Raw genomic sequence first — 18,276 nt, forward strand, 5'->3', positions numbered from 1 at the left:
AATGAAACTTCTGCTGTCAAAACACAAAAATCCAGTTGTCTTACTCAGGAAGCTGCAAAGTCCAAAGCCCATTTCTCCCCACATCTCTCTTGGAGGTGAAGTACAAATCCTGATTTGAAGCACGACGAATCCTTCAGACACTGAGGTTAAGTTTCCTTAACTTTGCAAATTCTTTCCACAAATGCCACATTTTTTTTATGCTGCTCAGCCAAACATAAGGCATCCTTGTCCTCTTTTCCTCCTCCACTTTTTGGATCACAACAGGCACTAAAGTGTTCTGTGCTGGCACCTGTGCTCATAGTCTGACCTGTCCTGACTGTGATCCCTCTGGATCCCCTCTGACCATTCCTGCCTGTCAAACCTGCACTGGCAAACAGAAAGATGGAATTTGGAACAACCTCAGCTTTCCCTTCCTCACAATACATGAGGATTGCTAAATAAAGGTACAGCTGTACCCCACACTGAGCAGGGCTCAGCAGATTCACCTCAGTGAGAGAAACCTGCCCTGTGCTTTCCTTCTAGCAAATTCCAGCTGTTTAAAGAAGTTATTGTATCCAGCCATGACTTCATGGTCATCTGAGCAGAGAGGGATTTAAAAAGACAACCTTGGTTCCATAAACCTCCTCATTTCTGTCCCAAGGTATAAAAAATGTTACTGGTCCTGCTCTGTTCTGCATCTGGGGAGTAACAGCAAACTTGGCTTTGCTGAATATGCAAAATTCCTTTCTTCCAGTCAGTTCAGATACCAATAACAACTGTTACTTACAAGAGAAGTTGGAGAGCTATGAAAATAATGCATGAAAAGATGTAAAAATTTGATACCTGTAACAGAAGTGTTACCTTAACACATTTGGACAGGCTACATTTACACTGAGCCACAGAACCCAGCAAGAAAAGTTCCTTTTAATGTGCTTCTATCAGCACTGTAACATGATGAACTACATCTAAGGCTGTGTTTTATCTCCCTTTCAGGCAACATGAAGCAGCAATGAAATTTGTTCACTTTTTCATGGTCTTTAGGCACCTCCCTAAGGAAGTGTCCCAGTAAAGAACACACTCTCTGGTTCATTCTGCTTTGCAGCACTCACTTGCTGTGTAGTTTTAGCATCACTTTCCATGCCAGCACTGCTTAGGAGACCACAGAGTACAGAGCCCAGAGCTGAACCTGATCACATCCCAAGGATTTGGAGTAAGTGCAGTGCAGGACCAGTACAGCCTCAATTTACAGAAAAATTATTCAACTGATGACTCACCCAGACAGCATCCTATTCCTTCTTTAAAAAAGCCACTGCCTGATCTACATTTATCTCACATGTACTCTATTAATTCCTTTGTTTTACACCTCTTTAATAAGACAGGGGCTGAAAGTCTAATTATTATTAAGCTGCAGCAGAAGTTCATTAATCCCTGTCCAACTGCTGCATTTCAGTGTTCAGTGCCTGTCCTTTTACTGGAAGATGAGGGAGTTGCTGCTGCACATAGAGATTTTTTAAGAGTACAGCCTTGAGGGAATGGAAAATGCAGATGGTTTAAGACTGAACTTAGAGATCAAAGAGAAGCCAGGTCATGCCAGGACAGAGACAGCATCAATCTGTTCAAGGGGGAGGAAGGTGGGAAAGCACCTCAGCACCAGCTGACAGCTTGAATCCCACCTGGCATCACAAACCTCAGCAGTGCCTCCCCCTCTGCACACCCCCCAGGGGACACAGACAGACAGACAGACAGGCAGGCAGGGCTGGGAGGGAAGCAGTGACATACAAGTCTCTGTACTGGTCAAAGGCATTGTTGGCTTCCACCTCCAGCTTGCGCAGGCGAGCCGAGGGCATGGCACCGTCCTCCAGGGGAGGGTCGTACTTGTTGCTCCAGGGTGACCTGCAGGGACAAGGACAGGGACAGTCAGGCAGGGGACAAGGGACAGACAGTGACAAACAGCCCCCAGCCTGGGGGATTGCTGGCCTGGATGGTCCTTGGGGGTCCATTCCAGCTCAGGATATTATCCCATGGCTCTGAAAGGTTTCTAACCTCATCCACAGATGCTGAACTTCCAAAAAAACCCCAAAGGTGCCCAGAGCAATGTACTTGTAAGAACTGCACCCTACACACCCATTTCAAACACCAGGCCCTCAAAACTCACCTGGGGAATATTCCCTGGCTTCAGGTTTTTCTATGTAAAAAAATAACTCCTGGCTTTCAATCTGTTACTTCTTATATATTCAAAAACAAGGCTTCAGCTGCTGAACATTAAATATTTAAAATTGTTTTCATGCAAATACAGATCAATTGTGTAGTTTATTTGGGATCTGACAGTATTAGAGGCAAACACTGCTGGCTATGATTAAGGTCCCCATTTTCCCCCACTATTCTGCTTTGGAATAAACTCTACCTTTAGCACAACATTAGGAAACTCTTTGAACAGTTTGAAGGATTTAACCAGGTTTGTAAAGCTGCAGGTTTTACTACAATTTCTGCAGGTGTGGAAGAGATTTTTTTACTCTTAATGAAAGATTTGGTATTAAAAGATTAATGGAACCTTTTGCCCATCTGCTTGAGGCTTTTATAACTCCCATTCTGGAAACGTGCATTTTGCTTTTCATTTCCCCTTGGAGTAACCACCTTACACATATCAATGCTGGCTTCAAGAAAAGCACCTCCACCCTTTTTCTGTCCTTTTCCCACTCACTTTGCCCAGCCCCTGGCCCAGTTCTGGCCCCAGGAAAGGTTTTTTCTCAGCCCTTTGTCACTCATTTCTCAGAAAGGCGGGGGGGCTGACACCTGTTTGATGCACAGCACAAAGCCCAGGCTCTGCTCTGCTCCCTTCACTCCTCCCAACCACACCTGACAGGAAAGGTGAGACCAGGAAAAGTGGAGTTGTTGTGTCACATCCACCCCAGTGATGCTATCAGGTCATGGTTCTCATCTAAGGACATGGAGGGGCTGCAGCATGTCCAGGGCAGGGAATGGAGCTGGGGAAGGGGCTGGAGCACCAGGAGAGGCTGAGGGAGCTGGAAAGGGGCTCAGCCTGGAGAAAAGGGGGATCAGGGGGGACCCTGTGGGTCTGCACAACTCCCTGACAGGAGGGGACAGCCCAAGGGGATTTGGGATCTTATCCCAGGGAACAGGAGGAGAGGGAACACCAGCAGGAATTTCCCCATGGAAAGGGTGCTCAGGGATTGGAACTGCCCAGGGAGGTTTGCAGTGCCCATCCCTGGAGGTGTCCCAGGAACACCTGGACATGGCACTCAGGGCTCTGGGCTGGGGACAAGGTGGGGATGGGGCACAACAGGGACTCAGTGGTCTGGGAGGGTTTTTCCAACCTCAGTGGTTCTGGGATTTTGTGATTTTAAACAGCTGCTTTGTGATTGCTTTGGAGGAGAGTCAACAGGCACAGGATCCCAGCTGGGTCAGGCTGGAAGGGCCACAAGGACTCACCTGGTGGCACCTCCCTGCCCCAGCACAGGGCACAGGACTGTGTGAGGATGGGCTGGGATATCCCCACTGAGGGACACTCCACACCTGTCTGGGCAATCTGTCCCAAAGCGTGTAAAGAAGCTTTTCCTTGTGTTCAGGTTCAATTCCCTGGGCTCAGTCCCTGCCTGTTCCTCTTGTGCCACTGCTGGGCCCCAGAGCAGAGCCCTCCCTGCACACAGGGACACACAGGGACCAGGTCCCTTCCCAGCTCTTTCTTCACTCCTTTACCCTAAATCTCTGAAATCTGAAATGAAAATCCCCCTGGTGTTGCTCAGTGCTCCCAATGGCTCAGGCACTGCAGAGGTGAGCAGAGAACTCCTGCAGCACCCTGAGATGCTCCAAGTGCAAACACCAAACCCCTTCCCCTGCAGGAGCAGCTTGGAGGGGCAGCCCAGAACAGACCCCTCCAGCCAGCAGCTTGGGCCATTTTCATCCCATTCCACTTGGATCCAGCAGCAGCTTTGCCAATAAAAAAATCCTCCTAACACAACCCAGTATTTTTTTTATTTTTGTGGAAATGCACTCACAACACATTTAAGCACTTAACTAGAGGCTATTTGAAGAAAGACAGATGGACAAGCACTTAAATTTCAAAAGTCAGACCTCTAATTTCCCCAGAAGAGAATGGTTTGTGTTTCAGTTAACAGGTTTCAGTGTTGTTGGCCCCAAATTCCCCATAAGGATTCCATTTAACAGAGTGATCAAACACACTTCGAGTGGAAATGTATGGACAAAGTCAGGGACCTTGAAGTCTAATATTAAAAAAAAGAAATTAATAAAAGCTCTGCCTTCACAGTGTGGATTCTATGAATGACTGATATCCTTCACAAACCTTTGTTATTCCAGGAGCACTCACAGAAGTGCCTGTGAGACTCCCATAAGCAGGATTTGGTAATTGAAGAAAATGAAAAGTATCTTTTATGAAGATCCAAGGAGACTCCAAAAATCCACCTTCTAGTCTGATCCATGTCTGACATGGACCAAACCAAGTCTGTCTAAATACAAGGAGAGCCTGAACTGTGATGGGTTAAGCATGAAATTATTCATTTCCCACAGCAGCTTTTTTCCAGGCAAATTCCCAGTCAGGTTGTAAAGCTACTCAAAAAACCCAACCCTATAAAACTGGATTCCCAGTGTTAAGTCTGAGTACCAGCCCCACCTCTCCTGCTCAAGGACAATGAGGCTCAGCTGCCCAGGGAATGCTCTGAAATCCCTGGATTAGTGCTAAAAGAAATGCAATTAGCAACCTGTGCAATATGAAGAAAAGGTGTTTAGCTGGAATTTGTGCAGGAACTGGGGATGCAGCATGGGGCAGGCAGGGAATAAGATTCCCTGGGACTTCTAATTGAGCATGTGGTTCTGAAAAATGGCTGTGGAAATATCAAAAGCTTTTAAAAGCCCAGTGAACTCCTTGGTCTTGGCCTAATTGATTAAATTAGTGTAAGAGCCACTTCCCAGTAACAACTGCAGATTTTATGAGGTATGAAGCAGTGTCTGGACACAGGCACAGAATGGGATTAACATGCACAGGGCAGTGCTGCTGGGGTTTCAAAGGCTTCTGCTGTGTGCTGCAGGAAAGAATTTACTCCATGAATCAGAGCTGGGACCAATCAATTCCAGAAGGAAGAATCACTTCAATCCAGAATGCCTGAATCAAAAGCCTTAGGAACAGGATTCTTTCATGCCAGCAATTAACACATGGTGCCTCTTCTAGAGGAACAAATGAAAGAGATTTTCTGAAACCTCATTACTTAATAAGTCCTGAAAATTTCAAAGTGATTTTAAAAACTGAATTCCTTCTACTTACTTGTAACTATTGAATACCTTCTCAGAAAGAGATGGAGCAAATTTCAGAGGCAAGAGTGACACTGCCCTTAGAGGAAGGGATGTCATATGCCCTAGTTAAACACAGGGGTTATTAGTGATTGCACAATGTCCCATTACTGTCTAACCTGTGCCTTTTCCACTTCTCTGTGTCCCTGGTGATTGATGTTCACATCAACAGCCTGAGCAGGATGCAAAGGGGCTGCAAGAAACACCACAAGTTCAGGGAGAAAGCATCTCTTGAAAGATCTACATGAAATTCAGGATTCAATCCCTCCTCCTGCATCTGCCAGAGGGGCTGCAGCTGTGTGTACATCTCATGGGGGGCAGAACCTCTGAACTCCTACTTTATCTACTAATTCAGAAATTATTAAATGCAAGTAGCTGCTAATGTGGACCTGACCAGCTGGGGCACACAAAATTAATGCAAAATGCTTTTAGATGGCACCAGGCTCTTCTGAGGAAGGCTGGAATAGTTTCTAAATATGAGATTAAAGAACATGAGTGACACTCCAGGTCCTGCTCACTTGTTGGCCCCTGCAACAGGTTCTATTTTCAACAACTCATGAGGATTTACACTCAGCCACAATCCAGAGGCACAGTCAAACTCTGCATCCACTCTCATTCTCCATCTCCTGTTTCTAGCACAAAAAGAATCTCAGCATGTTCTGTGTAAATCATCCACACACAGATGTGCTTCACATTAGAGAGGGACCTTTCCTGCAAAAGCAACTGAACCAACTTATCTCAAATCCTTTACAAGCTCTCCTACTTCTGCAGTGATGCCTGAGCCAAAGAAAAAAGATTTGTTAAAAAATATTTTCTGAAATTCCACTTTGAAGCACAACTCTGGAAACATTCAGGCTAGATGAATGTAAAACACTACATGAAATCTACACAGAGCAAAGTCAGATTCTTCCTGGAGATAATTCCAAGCACTAAAATGGAAATTATGTCACTGAAGGCTCAGAACCTTCCCCTGAAGCAGCAGGATGGCTGAGCTGGCAGTTCAGGGCAGGAGATGAATGGGGTTGTTACCTCACAGCCCAGAACCCTTCACTAAGGGAAAGAGTAAAAGTGCTGCAGGAGTCACAAAGGTTTCTGGACTGCAAACTCATGATTCTCAAATTAAATATCTGGAACTACACCACTGTCACTACAGCCATTAAGGAAAGACAGAAACTGAAGGGATGATTTAAATATAAAATAAAAACAGCATTCTAATGGCAAGGTAAACACATTTAAAAGAGAGACTGTGTTTAATGTGGCCAAAACACTGAAACCTGATTGTACAATTCCAGTATTACAGCCCCTCCTGCTTCAAAATTAATTATACTGTAATTATACACAGTTTACAGGGTTCAAATATTTTCATTGTTTGTCTGCAGTCCTCAGAATAAATCAGCTATTCTGGTAGATGGGGATTCCTTTCCTTTGGTAAAAACTTGGGCCAAGATTTTCAAACAGAACTAATGACACTGAGTCCAAAGTCAGTCAATTCCTTAGAGAACATGAGTGAAAGAGCCTTTCCCAGCTGGCAAATCCACCCTGTTTTGTACAAGCTGAAGATGATTTTGTTTAAACCCATGGCTTGCATCATCTCTTTTCTGTCATTATCCATTATAGAGATTTTGTAACCTTGCAGGGATCTAATTTCCTATCAAGGCCATTTCTGCTAGAGAATTGACTGGTTTTAATCTAGAAGGCAGAAAACAAAGAGGAATACATCAGTCACCTCCCTTTAGCAAGGTAACAACTGCACTTTTTGGACTCTGCATCTTTGAATGAGTGCTATTTCCTTGGCTGAAAAGAAGAGGGAGAAGGGTGTGCAAGGCCTGCACATGGATGTCATTCCCAGAGCAGCAGCTGCCCCAGCCCTGGCTGGGAACTCACCTGTAGGAGTCCCCATCTCTGTTGTAGTCACACAATAGATAATCCTTCCCTACCACCTTGTCTCGTGCAATCTTCAAGGGCTGATCCACAGAGGAGAGGAGATCTTCACACAGGCTGGGGACCTGCAGGGTGGGAGGAGACACAGGGAGGGGAGAGAGGGCAACACGTTAAGGCTGGAAGGAACTGGCACCACTGAGAACAGATTTTGTTATTCACAGCCCACAGCTGTCCCAAAGCCAAAACCCTTCAAGGAATCACTTCACTTACAACACAGCCCTATGCTCCAGTAATTCCAGATTTCATTAGCAGATCTGGAGTGGCCCAGCACACTCCAATACCCACACAGCCCATGCTCACTCTGTGCCAAGGGCAGTGACTGCCAGGGCTGATGGACAAAGGTAAATATTTCCAGAGGAGTGGGGATGGAGTGGCAGGGAGGGAGCTGCTAAAGGAACTCACCATCCTCACTGCAGTGAGCTTTCCCAAGCTCCCAGTCTGGGTCACTCAGAGCAGGCTCCAGGCACATGGCCAGGCTGATGAGAATGGACATGTTTGTGTGTGCAATGTCAAATCCAACTCACCTCCTGCACCCTGCACAGCTTTCCATGGATCCAGAACCCCAGTGCCCCCCTGCCCTGCAGGTGGACAAAGACAGGCTCTGCTTCACACGTGGCACAGGGGCTGTGATGTCCTGCAGGGACACACACCTCATCTAATGTGCAGCCCTGTGCCCCAATCCACCCAGGGACCATCAGTAATTATTCCTGCAGTTGTCATCAAACAATCAGTGCATCATATGTTTCCACTGGGACAACAGTCCAGATTTCACTGCAAGAGAAATGGACTGAAGCAAAATGTCCTTTCCCAACCACACAAGAGGATCACAGGACAAGTGGGAAGTTCTTGAATAGATTGGTAACAATATGCTAATAAAACAAGAAAAAAATAAGCAGGGTGGAATCTCTTCTACATTTCACTCTGCACCATAGAGATGAAAATCTGACTGAGAATATGAGGACAAAAGGCAATCAAAGGCAAAATTAATCATGAAGTGATGAATCCACAACTCATATGAAATGAAAGGGGGAGGGAGAGAGGGAGGACTAAAGAAAACATGGAAATGTGCTTCCTTTGATTCATTGAATGGATTAACACCATTTCAAAGGAAAGAAGCCTAGAGGAGAAAAAACAAATTTGGGGTGCAACAGCCCCAAAACTATTTTAATGAATTAGATGGGACAGAAGAGATCAAACTGCCTGGAATGAAAACATTCCTAATCACAAGTACAAGGCAGTAACACACAGAGGATGACAGTCAGAGTGAGCAGGGACACATAACCACTGTGACTATGAAAGACCAAAAAAAAAAAAATCATAAATGGAAATGACAAAACAAATTGTGTCTCCCCCATCCCTGGAAGTGTCCCAGGCCAGGCTGACAGGGCCTGGAGCAGCCTGGGACAGTGAAAGGTGTCCCTGCCCATGGCAGGGGGGCACTGGATGGGCTCTGAGGTCCCTCCAACCCAAACCACTTCATGGTGACCAGCAAGTGATGCAACACCTGACCCACACAACCAATCCTCAAACACACTAAAAATCAGAGGCAAACCAAGACATGGTTGGTAAAGTGCTGAAAAAGCTGAAATATTCATTGGAGTGTTTCTATTTTGGTCTCTACAGAAGAGAGAAGTGCAGAGCCCAGAGCAGAGCAGGGCAGCTGAGGATTTAACCAGCTCAGGGCTCTCATGGCTGCTCATCCTTTGGTACCTGCAGGCCTGGCTGAGGGGCACCACAGCACAGTCCTGCTAAACAGAAGCAGACAAGCAGCAGCAGCAGCTTTTGGGGAAATTCTTCCTCTTCCTGAGACCAGACTCTCAAATACTTCCCAGAGCTGATCCAGATCAGCAGTGCCATGGCACAAGGCAGGTGAAATGATCTGTCTGTGTCTGTGAGCACATCTGGCTCCCTCTGTCCCTTCCTTCTCATTAACCCCAAATTTGGGTTAACTCTTCAGCAACTCACTGTGCCTGCTCCCCCCAGGGGCAGCCCAGCACTGGGAGGGGAGCAGTGGAACTCAGCCCTTGGCCAGCAGCCCATCAGCACACAGAAACCTCCAGAAACACCCTCCTGCCTCTGGGATCAGCAGTGCTGATGGAAACACAACTGGGGGAAGTGGCTTTTTCCCAGCCTCTGTTTCCACTCTTTCTCTGGGAACAGCCCACACCACACGTGTGGTAAGGGAGCACAAGGGGCTGTGCAATCCTCCAACCCCAAATACCCACACAAAGCCTTCTCACAAGAAACCCCAAACCTGAGGCACAGCTGATTCCCCTGCAGAAAAGCTGAATTTACAACCCTTATAAAAAAAACCCCACACAAGTTAGTTTTAGGTTTAATTTTCTTCTAAGAACAGCCCCTGCCTGGTGTGGGGTTTCTGCAGGGCTCAGAGCACAATCCCATATTGACTAGAAGGAACTTGTAACTCATTGTTTTTTTAGGATGCAATCTACTGAACTAAACTTATCTGTGGATGATTTGGTAACAAATAATCATGAGCAGGGTCTCTTTCCCAGTTTCTGAGGGCTGTGGTTATTCCTACAGCCATAACAGTGACTGCATTATATCACACACTAGAATATAATACTGCACTGTATTATAACCCTCCATTGTAAAACAAGCTGTATATTCCCTGTCTCCTTGGTACAGACACTCCACAGGACTTCAGGCAATCTATTCTTTTCCCCTTCTCATCTTTCAGAATAAAACAGAAGAAAACCCACTCATCTAATTAGGAAATATTGGACAACTTCTACAGAATTTATAAAAAGAACAGATATTCTAGCTGATGGAACTACTAGTGTAATTCTAATTATTGGAAAAGTACCCAAGTGTGGCACAGTTACCTCAGAATGTAATTCTTATACCATTTATTGTATCAACTGTACTTCCTAAGAATGAATTTACAATTTATGAGCACTGCCTTTCCTCTTCTACTCTTGAAAACAGCTTAAAAGGCAAAGGCAGTAATTTGAACAAGGTAATTTGCAGCTTTAAACACTTCAGCTTTATGTTCATGAGACTCTGATTCCATCTGAATTTAGGTCCTTCAGATTCTTTTTCCAGTATTGAATCTTACTAAAACATGGAAATGACTGTTGTGCACATTCAGACTCTTGCAGGATTCAGTTTATCTTCTGATCCCAGCAAAGGTAACTCTGATGCTCTGAGTTTTCTGCCTCAAACAGTGGATTTGCATCATTAATTTTTCTTGTTAAAGTTGTTCCATGTTAACTGAAGAGCCAAAACTCACTCAGGTGCCTGAGCACTTACCTGTGGCAGTCACTACATGTGGAATTTGGAATTTAATTTAGAAACACAAGAATTAGGGCACTCCTCAGGCCAAACTGAAGCACTGAGTTTGTTCCATTCATCACCACACCACAAATAAAAGTCACTGTGATGCAAACACTGGAGGGTGAGGTTCTTTTATAAGCAAGGACTGGGCTCCCACCTTTGTTCAGGCACAATCTCTTCCCACTCCAAGCACTGGAAGGTCACATGCAGAACACAATCTGCACCTTGTATCTCCAGATAAAGGCCAGCACTAATGTCACCTGGCCCTAATGCACCCCCAGATCAGCTCTGTCATCTCTTCTGGTGGCTCTGGGTACTCAGGAAGTGAGACCACCCTCAGTGCAAAATGGAAAGAAAAAAGAGAATGATAGCCAGGGCTCAGCCTGAAAAACAGCAGCATCATTCAGAAGGAACAGGGCACAGTGCTTGGGGGATATTTTTTTTAAGGAGATACACAAAGGATGTGTAGTGCAGGGGAAAGAAAACCTGAATGAGAAAGTGAGGGAAACGTGTTGAACAAGGATCCTGTTGTCCCAGGTAACCAAATTCTCCAGCAGAGCTGCCCAGGTATGTGCACAGTGTTTTAATTAAGGCAACTGCTCTGCTATCAAGACAAATAATCACTTGTGCCAAAGTGGAAACTCGACCCTTTTAGGAGTTGCTAAGCTCAATCATTCCTTCTGGACTCACTTCTTGGTTCAAGGAGCTTATTAGCAATTAAACAATTGCTCCTGGATTATTTTTATAAGCATTTTTAAACCATTATCTAAAAAGAAATTCCCAGAGGAAAGAGGAGCAATACCTCAGTTCTCCATGTCTGATACACAGTCCCATCCTTGCTCTGACCACACTGAATTGCACCAAACTCTGCACTTCACACACTCAGGACAGGCAATATTTTGGCTGTGTCACTCCAGCTGAGCACAGGAGAGCTGTTTTCTGCTACAGCCTTGACTGAATGTACCACATCTACCACTGAAACAGCAACATTCCTGCTGTACCAGGCCTGAGAAATCATCTTTTTCCATGTTTATTCAGAGGTCAGCACTGCTGACCTCCACAGGAACCTTACACCCTGGAAAACTATGCTAAATGCAACATAATTAAAGATTATATGTTTTGGTTTTTCTCCTTAAAGAAGCAAAAGAAATTAGGGGGAATGGATTCAAACTGAAAGAGATTAAATTTACTTTGGAAATTGGAAATAAATTCTTCCCTGTGAGGGTGGGGAGGTGCTGGCACAGGTTCCCAGAGCAGCTGTGGCTGCCCCTGGATCCCTGGAAGTGTCCCTGTCCCTGGACAGGGCTTGGAGCACCTGGGACAGGGGAAGGTGTCCCTGCCATGGCAGGGGGTGGCACTGGGTGAGCTTTAAAAACTCTTCCAACTCAAACATTTCTACAGTTCTGGGAAGATGAGGTAAACTTCAATTAGCCAAGGAGCCATTCAGATCCACCTGTGTTCTGAATTTGCATCTGCAAGGTGCAGGGACATGAACACACAGTGTTAATAGAAACCCCACCAGGAAGGTGAGCATTTTATCCCATGTGAACTTTCAGCATTAAAGGAGGATGGAAGTGCTGCTCCCACTCAAACACAGAGGAGCCCATGGAAGCTCCCTGACCCTTCCACAAATAACCCTTCTGGCACACCTCCAGCTCAGATCCTTCACCCAATAAAACATTATTCTGGTGTTTGGGAATCCTTGCACAGGCTCAGAATTTCCTGTTCCTGCAGAAGGCAGGCACAGCCCAGCAGATGTTGTGGGAACTCAAGGAGGAAGCCTGGCTCCACTCATCTTGGCCCTAAAACCACCAGGAAAGTCACTCCCACAAATCCACCCAGTGCTAAACCTTAATTTGATCCATCACAGCTCCAAAGCTTTGTTTATGAAATGACACTTGAATGTACTTTTGTGTTCAGACAAGATGTGATTGACACTGCAAACAGCTCAGTGTTATTCATGTACTTGCACTGAATACCAGCACTGCAAGAACTGGCAAAACAAAAATTAACACAAATGAGCTTTTCTGGAAAAAGACAGATGTTGACAAGGTTGCAAACCCAGGTTTGTCAAGGTAACTGTGTCATAGTAGACATGCCACATTAATTAGAGAATGTTTTAATTCAGCTTGAGGAACTACATTTTAAAAGGTGATAATCATTCATAAAACAGATCCTTGGTTTTCTTCCTGTGCCTTGCTGGATAAAAGAGGGCTTTTGCTGGATTCCCCTTCTGAGAAACAAAAGGCAGCCATGTGGCAGCACAGCCAGAGTGCCCTGGGCTGTGCCTGCTGACCTGCAGGTGAAGGCTCCTGGATCCCATTACCAGCCCCAGGAGCCACCACAGGGTATCAATATCTTGGGGAGTCCAGCTGGGCTTGGAGATACCCAATGCAGGACATACTCTCTCCAGTGATATTTCTCTATTCCAGCTTTCTTGCATTCCTTGAAGAGGTTAGGGAGGTTTACAACTAGGATTCATCTTCACACACTCCCTTCAGTTGATAATTAAACTGATATTTTAAGGATCTCTAACACCAGCAGTGCAGTGGCAGGAGCCTGGAAGACAAAAAGGCTTAAAAATAGAATAAGTGATATAAGGCCAGAATTGAAATTCCCTTTTCCAATCTCATGCCAGAAGTGGGGTTGCTAGCTCTAAGCCAAGCATCACATTAACAATTTACATATATTAATTTCTATCTCCAATTACCATCAAGATATCCAGAGGTAATCTTTGCTAGCTGGAAAAGCTTCTGCTTATAGCCACTCACCAAATGGAAAAACTGGCTCTCAACCACCATAATTCTATTCAGAGAGCCAGAGCCCCTTTCTTTAGCCAATAATCCTGTGTTAGAAACCTGCCTGGCTGCTGGGAGCTCATCCCACAGGTCAGCAAGTTCAGGCAAAACAGCAGGTCAAAGACTCAGCTTGGAGCCCACAGGGCTGTCAAAGCCCTTCTGCTTCCACCACCTTCTTTTTCAGCTTTCACTGGATCTGATTTTTTGTTTCAAACATCTTCCACCCTCACCAGATGCTCAGCTGGCCATCTGCATCCAATTATTTTATCTCTCCCCACATTGCCACACAATGCTCAGGCTCCTGGACTAAAACACAAAAAGCTCCAGTCACATTCTCATGTTCTTTATGGTCTGTGCAGTCTGAGCAGTGCAGTTTGCCTGGGGGTAAATTCTGCAGCTTCATATATCTTCAGTGACTGAAGGCATGCAAACAGATTTGGGACTTGCCTGGAGCTCACATGAAGCAACAGCCTGAACTGTGTTCAAATATTTCAAAATCATAAGTTTTTACATTTTAAGATTCATCACTCTGGGATTTTCTAAAAAGTAACACATTCTACTAAAAATACTTCAGTATTCCCCTGTGATGAGGAAGGAGAGCTGATCACCTCCCAGATCTTTAATTGCAAACAGATAACCAGCCAAGTTATGACTGCTGTGAATATAAAGAGCTCTCACTTGAATTCTTCCATGGCAGCATTGCTTGGTTCTGATCTTCAAGAAAGCTTTCACTTTTGGGATTGACTCTGTTTCAACACCAGCCTTACTGGGAGAAGAGAAGGAGAAGCTGTGGCTGTGAGCAATCCTCCCTCTCCTGGCAAGTCTGTCTGTTTTGTGAGCACCATTTTTTGTCCCCACTTCATGCCAGGCATCTGATTTTCCTGAGTCAGCTAGATTTTTTCATCTAATTTATATTATACACAGCCAGGCAAACATCCAAATTAAACACTCAGCAGGAAATTTGTACTTGCTAAAGGAACCTGCTTAACTTTCACTGAGACTGAGAGTGCATCAACTTCCCCACTCGAGTCAAAGCCATCAAGGCAATCCTGTCACAGATCTGTTATTTGCTGCACATGGCCCATGAGGACAATAAATTCAGTTTCCTTCCACCTTTGCCACCTCAGCCCTCACAGACATGTCACTGAAGCTGTCTGAAAATACCCCAAAGGACTCTGGACCTGTGACTCAGGGCACCCCTCACCCACCTTGCCCTGTGCTAGGAAGGAGCCCTCCATGGCAGCACTGCCCAGAGGCTGATCCTTCTCTGGGATTTCTCTTGGAAAAGAGCACAGCTAAAAGTACACAGGGCTGACTTTCTGTACAACTGAGCTGAAGAGAAAGCAAGCAGGAAGACAATTGCCATGGATTGTTCTGACCTTTCAGAAGGAGCTGCTTGGTCACTTGGAAGTGAGCTCCACCAGCTCCCCTCCCTCACACCTCCTGCCACTCAGTGTCACTTTCCTGAGCCAACAAAACCTCACTCAACTCACCCAAGGGCATAATTCCAACCAGAGAACACCCTCACAGCCCCCTGGCCAGCAGGGGATGAGAACAGCTGACTCCATGGGAAGCACAGTGAAGGGGCAGCAGCAGCTCCTGGAATGTGAGGCAATGAGGAGGTGACACAGCACTGATGTGACACAGTTGACATCCCAACTAATGCCCAAGTGCTGTCACTACACTCAGAGTAATTTAGGTTGGAAAAGACCTTGAAGTTCATCCAGTTCAACCTTTGACTTGGAGTATCTTCATAACAAACCCATCTAAGAGCAGTGCAATCACTTTTCTCTCTTCTCTTTGGGGAACTTCCTTTCAGCTTGCACTTGGCAGATGCTCCAAGGCTCACACTTTCCAGAGGAGCTCCATGAGAAATTACTCTAATTTCAATTAGTTGTCCTTAAAAAGATATGTGCCTACAGCAAACCTGATGTGTAGAGATTCAGAGGTCCTCTTGTACACTCTGAGAGCCTCTGAGCAGTGTATTTACAAATAATGACTAATTGAACCCCAAGCACAGCATTCCATGCCAAGGCCCATTTCCAGCACCATGCACAGCTTCTTTCAGGCAGGACTTCTGGAGGGCTGTGATTGACAAGGTCTCTAATGAACTCTAATTGAAGCCTCAGCAGTCTGAAAAACCCAACAACAGATGTGGTGAAAGGCCAAACCACAAACTGTTCTGCTAATGAATGGAAAGTGTCTGGGCTGATGAGGGCCAATGACCCAAAAATTCTCTTCTTCCACCCACCCTTTTACTTCATGTTCAAGTTTGGGCCATTTCCCTTGTCAGCACAACACTTGGGGGCAGTCATGGGCAGTCCTGGACACAGTGCATGTGTTCAGCTGGGATCAAGATGCTCCTTTATGAGCACAAGCAGCAGAACATGGATACAGCAAGAGGGACCTCAGGGAGGGAACTCAGTGTGCTTATCCTTGCCAGCAGGAATACCAGCCTAGGAGTGGTTTTAAACTGCCAGAGGGCAGGGTTGGATGGGATATTGGGAAAAAATTCCTTCCTGTGAGGGTGGGGAGGCCCTGGGTCAGCTGTGGCTGCCCCTGGATCCCTGGCAGTGTCCCAGGCCAGGCTGGACAGGGCTGAGGTCCCAAGGAAGGTGTCCCTGCCCATGGCAGGGGGTGGGACTGGATGAGCTTTAAGGTCCCTCCAAATCCAAACCATTATGGCAAGGAGATGCCAGTTCTTTACTGTGTTAGTTTTGGAAAACTCTTTACATACAATGACATTTCTAAGCCATCTTCTCTCCTTTCAATAGATCTTAAGCAAGCAGTCACCATCAGTCTGGAGATCAAACTCTACAAAAAGACCATGGCAAACTAAGCTGCAAAGAGACTTCAGATAATACTCTAAACTTCACACCAAACATTGACATGAGCCTCTTCTTCACACCTACCCACTGTGGCAGTGGGCTGAGCAAGGAAACCCAGCACAGGAAGCCAAGAAGTCAGGGTGCCATGTTGCACAATTCTCCCCCAAGTTTCATGAACCTGCTCATGCTCATTGGGCACTTAGAGTCTGCCCTTTTTCTCAAGGAGGTTCTTGTCTGCTACTGGGACAAACAGCAGAATCAAAACATCAAATGTCTGGATGAAATTTGCCAAGAAAAGGTCAAAAAACTATTTGCTTGAGTCTGGCTCGTGATGTTTCTGGAACTATTACAGGTGGCAGAGCACACACTGCTCTTGTCTAACCAGTGGAGAATTCAGGTGGTCAGGCTGCAAAACAGGTCTACAGGTGTCTCAACAATAAAGGAATGGTGCTGGATTTAACAAATTATTTCATCTCTGCCCCAGAGGAGGGGCTGCAGTGCTAACAAGCACCAAACTGCTCTGGTTCATGTTACACTATGAAAGGACCCAGGGAGTGTGTTGCTGATGGAAAGCATGTAGGGCACTAATGAGCACCATCCAAAAGTCATTCCAGCATTTAGAGGTACCCAGCAATTTTCTGAGTCATTAAAAACCCTCAGACCAATTACACAGCCAAGCTTACCATGGCTCCCCAAACAACTCCTTGTTTTGAGTGGTCCTGGGAGCTGCTCAAACCCCAATACCCACTCAGCTCTCCCAATTTCATCACAAAACCAACCATGTCACACCAGATCAGATCAGTCATTTAGTTACTTGTGCCTACCTCCATCAGCAGCCACAAAAACAATGCTTTAGGCTGCCAAGAGTTTTGGGGGCACAGATGTAGCCAATTACTAAATGGTTCCAAGAGAGAGAAATAATCCCTTCCTGCAGGGAATAATTTCTTTCCTGACTCTTACCTGTACCTTGGCTTATATAAGTAAAAGAAATGTTTAGAGCTTGATAAATTTAAGTCAGCCACAACTTTTTGACCACAGCTTACCAATACCAGCTTTAGAAGCACTTCCCCTAAACCTCTGGTGAGCAGCTGCTCTTCTGCTCTAATTTAGAAGCTTAGGTTAGAAACATGCCATGTATTTACACTGGACAATAGAATCCAGTTTTCCCACTAGCAGACTGTGGATAGATTAAAGCCATATTTCAGTAACACCTTCAGTAACTCCAGAGGCAACTGTGCCACACACAGTTTGAGGAGACAGTTGGCACTAACCAGGTTATTATAGGCCAAGTGTGCATCACAGGATGTGCAACTTGCAATGAGCCTAGAAATCTTCTTAAGTCAGTTTTCTTTCCTAGCAGTGTGTAAAGGACAACAAAAGTTCCAGGGACAAGCAAGAAAAAACAAATGTATCAGACATAAGATGGTCAGCCAGGTTTGGTTTTTGACTCTAGACTGCAGAACATCTGATAGAGCACAAATTAAAAATAGATTTGGGTGTTCTCCAGATGCCCAGACATTCTCAGCAGTGTCTTTGCAGCAGTGTGGGGCAGCACAGCCACTGCAGCTCCCAGAGTTCCACAGAGCAGGCTGTTTACCAGGAGATAATACCAGGTCCAGGGCCCTGCATCCATCTGTACACACTGCCCCAAATTCAAACAGCAGCTCCAACCTGGCACCTGGAGGTGAGTTCATTAAGAGCTGCTAATGACCCTTCATCCCCAAGTGTGCCTGCACACACAGCCCAAAACAACCACCTGGATTCCTGGCATTGCTTGGCCAGTGGTTGTTTGTTCAACCTTGCCAAAAGACAAGAGACAGACAAACCACCACAGCTTCCAGGTGGCCCAGAAGAAATTCTTACATACCAGGCCTTTGTCACTTCCTGGGGACAGCATCCAGTACTCACCAAGTCAATGAGGTCACTGAGATTCTTCTCTATCTGCTGGGGAGGCAGACGCCTCATCAAATCCAAGGCACAATCCAGCTGCTGGTCACTCTGCAGGAACAAGAAGAGCCCTTGGTCACCAGTGGGCATAACACACAGCTCCCAGCTCTCAGCACTGATACAAGTAAAATTCATTCCATTTGATTGTGATTATTGACTTGAGT

At 45.6% G+C, this 18,276-nt stretch overlaps 1 protein-coding gene across 4 annotated transcripts in view; it reads right to left on the reverse strand.

Moving 5' to 3' along the window:
• CAPZB (capping actin protein of muscle Z-line subunit beta) overlaps positions 1 to 18,276 on the reverse strand; it is a 63,156-nt gene that overhangs the window by 21,551 nt on the left and 23,329 nt on the right. For all 4 annotated transcript variants that reach the window (XM_079326202.1, XM_079326201.1, XM_079326204.1 and 1 more), the window contains exons 2-4: positions 18,074 to 18,163; positions 7,186 to 7,307; positions 1,759 to 1,872 (exon numbers count right to left, since the gene is read on the reverse strand). In XM_079326202.1, the coding sequence (XP_079182328.1) occupies positions 1,759 to 1,872; positions 7,186 to 7,307; positions 18,074 to 18,163 (326 nt within the window). The remainder of the gene's footprint in view (positions 1 to 1,758; positions 1,873 to 7,185; positions 7,308 to 18,073; positions 18,164 to 18,276) is intronic.

This window comes from Erithacus rubecula (assembly GCF_903797595.1).
Source record: "Erithacus rubecula genome assembly, chromosome: 24".
NCBI classification, from domain to species: domain Eukaryota; kingdom Metazoa; phylum Chordata; class Aves; order Passeriformes; family Muscicapidae; genus Erithacus; species Erithacus rubecula.